The sequence below is a fragment of the Macadamia integrifolia genome, chromosome 6 (assembly GCF_013358625.1).
Source record: "Macadamia integrifolia cultivar HAES 741 chromosome 6, SCU_Mint_v3, whole genome shotgun sequence".
Taxonomy (NCBI): domain Eukaryota; kingdom Viridiplantae; phylum Streptophyta; class Magnoliopsida; order Proteales; family Proteaceae; genus Macadamia; species Macadamia integrifolia.
This window is the reverse complement of record NC_056562.1, coordinates 5,219,622-5,225,621: the sequence shown is the minus strand read 5'-3', so window position 1 is coordinate 5,225,621 and position 6,000 is coordinate 5,219,622. Positions and strand designations below refer to the sequence as shown.

The 6,000-nt window shown below is 39.1% G+C and overlaps 1 protein-coding gene across 1 annotated transcript; it reads left to right on the top strand.

The window, feature by feature from the left end:
* The first annotated feature begins 527 nt into the window (after window positions 1-527).
* On the top strand, window positions 528-1,985 carry LOC122081214 (transcription factor MAMYB). Its single transcript, XM_042648234.1, has one exon. It carries the CDS (start codon window positions 606-608, stop codon window positions 1,569-1,571), a length of 966 nt encoding a protein of 321 aa, XP_042504168.1. The 5' UTR covers window positions 528-605; the 3' UTR covers window positions 1,572-1,985.
* Window positions 1,986-6,000: the final 4,015 nt, after the last annotated feature.

The following is a 6,000-nucleotide window of genomic DNA, read 5'->3' as shown; positions in this document are numbered from 1 at the left end:
GAGTGAAAGAATACTTTGTCTTTTATATAAGTCCCCTCCCCCTCCTATGGGGCTTTTAGTGCCAAAAAAAAAAAAAAAAAAGTAATTACAATGAATCAAGATTCAAGTATAAGAAATTGGACATTAGATTGCCCTCCACCTATTCCGAAATGAGCCGGAAATTGACCCTAAACCCTAGAAATTAGAATCAAGAAAATGAAGCAAAGGTTTTCTAAAATCTATGATTTTTTTTAAGTTTTTCAGTTCATTTAACTCAGGAAACAAAGATCTAACATGAAATCGAGGAAATTCAAAACCGGTTCACAGAATCGTTAGGAATCGGGGGCACCCAAATTGGGGATTCACCTGATCCGATTTGGCATACCTACCCAATTTTTCAGTTAGAAATTTATCTTCTCCGTCTGATTGATATATATTAAGGATCATCTAATATCCTTTCTGGTCGTCCGATTGGCATAAGTTGTCTTGAGACTTACATCTTTGATTAGTATAACTGTATAAGGGACCTTAGTATAATGACCCCATAGCTGAGACTCTGATTTCTCTTTTCGTTGTTTCCCATCTCAGGGAGCTTTGCGTGCAACGCTCTCTTACCTACCAAAAAGATGGAATTTTTCGACGAAGAAAGCCGACCGAGGTTCCTCTTCCAATCTCGCGTTGCTTCTTCTCAAAACCCTGAATCTGAAACCCAGAAGATCAACAAACCCTTGGCCTTCATCTGTATTTCTGTTTCCATTCTCTTGTTCGTTCTCTCATTCTTTTTTCTTCAATCCGAAACCCTCAAATTCCTCTTCATATGGTTCTCTCTGTCCCTCCTTGTTGGCCCATTCGCTCCGATCTCCATTACCGGCGGCGACATTCGTGTCGGTAATGGCGAGCCACTGGAGCCATTGCCAGATCTCGATCCGGCCCTCGAACTCGATGAATCGAAGAAAAGAGGTTCCAGTCGACGCCAGAAAGTTCGGAGATCTGAGGATTCCGTGGTGAGCTCATCGTCAGCGGTGGTTGCGACTGTTAGCAGCTCAGAGAAGAAATTGGAGAAAAATAGTGGAAATCCTGTATCTAACGGTAATGGTATTGTTGTTGAAGAGGAAAAGGAGTGGACTGACGAGGATTTTGAGCTGTTGACGAAGCAGATATTGAAGCACCCTGTTGGAGAGCCGAAACGATGGGAAAAGATTGCTGAAGGTTTCCGGGGAAGGCATGGATTGGAGAGTGTGATTAAGACGGCGAAATCATTGTCAGAGAAGAGACCCAGTGGTGGGGATTCGTTCTCGCAGTTTTTGAAGCAAAGGAAACCCTTGGACAAGCGGTTGGAATCTGTGAATGAAGAATCATCAGTTGGGTCGACGGCTACTGTTGAGATTAAGAAAGAAAACAACGCTTTGAATTGGACCTCTGGTGAAGATATTGCTCTTCTTAATGCTCTGAAGGCATTTCCGAAGGATGTTCCCATGAGATGGGAGAAGATAGCAGCTGCTGTTCCGGGTAAAACTAAGGCTTCTTGTATGAAAAGGGTTACTGAGTTGAAAAGAGATTTCCGTAGCTCAAAAGCTATTGCAGAGTCATAATAAGGCCGAAAATTGGGGAATTTTCCCATAGTTTACAATTTTTTTCTACAGTATCAATGAGGTAAGAGTTGCATCGTTATCTTGACCAAATATGTCAAAACTCAACTCAAGATTACTGAGTAATTTTGTTAGAGATTCAACCTTTTATTTTTATTTTTTTTTATTTTTTTTATTTTTTTTATTTTTTTTTGGCTTTCTTATTTTGCATTGTTTTAGAATACTTATGGGTCTGGATTATTATTTCTTCATTGTTAGTGTTAGACAGGAAGTTGGGTAGAGCTATTTAGTTCTCTCTCGTGTTAAATCTTAAAGAGAAACACATTGTACTTCTGTTGAGAACTTCTGTAACAGAGCTAATTTTGAGCATCATCGATGATTAATCCCAAATTCATGCAATAGAATGTAGTTCTTCCATTTCTAACCTGTTCGATTTATTTCTCCAAATGCTTGAGCTTCCATGTTTGATACACAACGTCGATATTCAATGAACCTATGGAGTGTAGGCTTTGCAACACCATTGACTCTGCATTCCATGCTTACTCTATATGGTGGCCACATATTCTTACATGACTAAACAAACTGAAAGAAAGAACCTAACTTCCTTTAGTAGGGAAAAGAGCACGTAGTTTCATCAGGGCCAAACAAATTATTGAAGGAACCCATAAATTTAAACTGGTTAACATGCGGGAAGAGGTGTCTATTGAATCCGAATTCTGAACCAATTCATCCAAAACAAAGAGAATCTGATTTCTAGATTATACTTATATATTTATAGTATGGTGGGGGTTCCATTTTATATTCTGCAATTTCATGTCCATGTTCAATGTTCATTTCTTATCATTATTGAAGTGGGAGTAGCTCAGATGACGTCTCTATCCATTGGTTCGCAAGATGGTAATTTAAGAGACATTTGAATGCATGTCTAATACAGAATAGGATGCTAAAAAATATCTTCGGTTGTATAGCTGGTGTACAGTCCATAAAAGATAGGAGGTCCTAGCGAATGAATCGTCTTGTTTCTATTCTGGAGTTGCCCTCATGGATTCTCTTATCTGAGGAAGCTTTATTCTTTTCTGGGATGTGCCCTCCACCATGCCTGAGTCTCAACTGTTTCCCTGTAAAGTCCTGATATCCAGAACCCAAATGTTCTTATGGTTCTTCAACTCTCTCCTTTGTGTTTTTCTTGCTTCTTTAGTTTTGGCAGTTAACCTCTCTGCCTTTTTTGTCACATTAAGTTCCTTTTATTGGTCATCTTTGACTCATATCACCATGCTGTTCCCAAGATATAAGTATCCTTTCAGTATCTGCTGATACTAACTGATACATATCATATCTATAAGGTACCAATTCGATGCCAAATTAAAATTTGGTATTAACACATGTAAGAAACCTCATCTTTTATATCTAATCAATTGAAGACACTTGTCTTGTCATACTTTGTTCTCCTTTTTGTACATGATATATTTTACATATTACTTATTTATAGTGTTTTATGCTTCAAAATTGTATTTTGCATATGCTAAGCATTTCTAGACTTTTCTCGACTATTCCATACATATCTTTAGCGTATCTCACCTCTCTCCGATATGATGTGATACATCTCTTAAAATTATCCTTCCGATACGATACCTGATAACAATGCTTTAATCCTTGGCTGTTCGTGTTCCACCCTTGTTTTTCCTGCTTCAGACTTTCCTTCCTGCGGTGGTTTCTCTTGGAATCACACATTACGTTTTATTTTTTTAGACTGCTCTGTTGCAATGCAACAAACATAGTAGAAGAATTATGAACCGTCAGCTGCTGCTTTAATGGAACAAAAGGATCCAATTACTTTTCTTGTTTGAATTAGGTTCTTGATCTAATTTTCTAGAACATCAATCATGACAGTTCGATACTTCATCTTGTGAGTTCGAACTTGAAAACCGACTATGTCTAGTAGGGGGAATCTTGGATTGAAAGTTTATCATAGTGGATTTTGGCAGTGCGAGCTACCACATATTATTGCAGGCTTTCTCTCACTTATTTATTACGTCTGATGTTCAGCCTTTCTTTTCTATTTTCAGTATTCATAAATTTCACGATCCTTAAGAGTTCCCCCAATTCTTCAACATCCTGATATTCTTTCTTTGACCCACTTTCTTTGAACCACTTTCTTAATTATTTTTCATTTCTAATCTAAAGATAGGACCCTGGGAGTGCTGGTTCTAATCCTTGGTTCTCATATGCCATTTTTGTTGTTCAACGGTCTTAGCCACCCCTTATATTTTGGTATTTCCCCCCCCCCCTCTCACCATTCTATCACTCATTAGGTCTTCCACATAATATATCATATTCAGCCCCTTTTTTCTCTGGGCGCTACAATGCTCACTATTAGCCAGATTATTAAATTGGGCGCACCCAAAGTGGCAGGCCCCCAAGGTGGAGGGGAGTGTGGGGGAGATGGGGTGGGATTTATAGTGGGTGAGGCACATGCAGGCCTCCTTGTGCAGGAAGCGGATCTGGAACTTGAGACCGAGACCCTTGGCCCTGCTATTCAGCCTTTTGTTTTCTTTTTTCTTGTCAGTCATCCTCAATGCTCAGAAATTTCATGATATCCTCCTCAAAGAGATCCTCTGATTCTTCAATCTTGAATTTCTTGACATTCATTGTTCGGATTCTGATGATAGCAATGTGAGCACTGCTGATTATGGCCCCTCTTATTCAATTCCCATGCTATAGTTTGCGTTTATTCTTAGTCCTTTCTAGTCATTCTTGATAGTTCAGAACTGTTTTCCCACAGGAGAGGTAATGATGGGGGGCCATGAACCCCAACCTAAACTAATGCATTAGGGCTAAGAATTGGGAAAAAGAATCAGAGTTTGTGCAGAACAGATTAGGATTCAAAAGTGAGAAAACCAATAACTCAGCAACCAAGCTTCTTTTAAGGCTGAAAATATGGTCGAACCACTTTTAGGAACAGTCCAGCTAGTCCCAAGAATATGGATGAAAACCACCACAGATAAAGGGGTGCAATTGGCCAGCTAATGGCTTGCAGCCAGAACAGAGCTGGGAGGTAAGTTGCGTATGAACCCAGTACTGTGGATAGGGTTTATTGGTGGGTTTTAGCAGGGTAGGCTAACTGAAGATGGATGATAAATTATGCGATGAAACAGAGCCGATTGAAGGAGATACAAAAACTAGGTGACGAAATAGGGTACTGCAGGTATAGTTTAACAGGACGAGAATAAAGGTTGATCAACCAGGCATGACCTTGGAATTTTCCCACAAACTATTCAACTGATTGCATTACTTGACTGATCCCACATATTTATTGACTAATGAATCTCTAAATTTATTACAGAGACAATATTCTATAACTTCCCTAAGTTCCCTAGATAGATGACTAAGAAAACAAAAAAATAGAAACTCATAGAAACTACGAAATGGAAACTAAATATTTACCTATATCTTCCCCAAATTTTCTGAAAACCCTAAAATAGAAACTAAGAACTGACACCTAATCCCACATAAAAATCAAATTTCCCATTACAGTTAAAAACCCAAGAATAGTCTGTCCTTGACCCGTAGAACCCATTGGGCATTCAAAATTAAGCCTTTTCAAAGCCTAATCGAGTTGGGCTGCCTGCACTAGGTAAGAAGCAAGCTGCACGAGAGAAATTCTGATCACTTAAAAACCTGTAATCATGCTGGAAGAAGTCCTAAAAGGAGGGAGAAAGCCCTGGAGATCAGAGTTAATTAAAATGCAGGACTATGATTTTGTGGATGCCTGTTGAATTGGACCATAGCTCTGCTTATTGGTCTCATGATTGAGTTTAAAATATCAGCAGTTGGAGCAAAGGATGTCGGGAATGCACAAAGGATGGGGTCAAAAGCAAGTTATTAACAGACCTTGACCATGTACTTTGATTTCCCTCTCAATCCAATTGCTTATACACTACAGTTGATACTATCAGTGCGGAACCGTCCCAGAAGGTGAGGTTGTCTTTGGCATTTAGAAAGTCTCAACATGACAAAACATCGCATTCTTCTGTGTATTGTTCCCACCACATAAATGCTTCAACCCTGCAGGTAGCACTCAAAATATTCTCTCCCTCCCCCCTCTCCCCTCTCCCCTCTCCCCTCTCCCATAGTTCCAAATCATGGTTTAAGTACCATGATACTAAGCCACGATGTTGGTGCAAAAGCAAATCCTAAGATTCTGTCACTTCAGCAATAAAAATAATTCCAAGTTCTGGTCTTGTTTTCATTTTTGGCAATATTATGGAGAATATGAGTGGAATTTGGTTTGGAGGATGAGAAAATAGATAGTTACAGAGTTAATTATTCAGATTCATTTTTTTGGCTGACCAATCAAGGACGTTGGATTTCCAAAGCTTATGTATGAGGTCAAATAGAGATTCAGCTCAAAGGTTGTCTATTTGAAGACCCA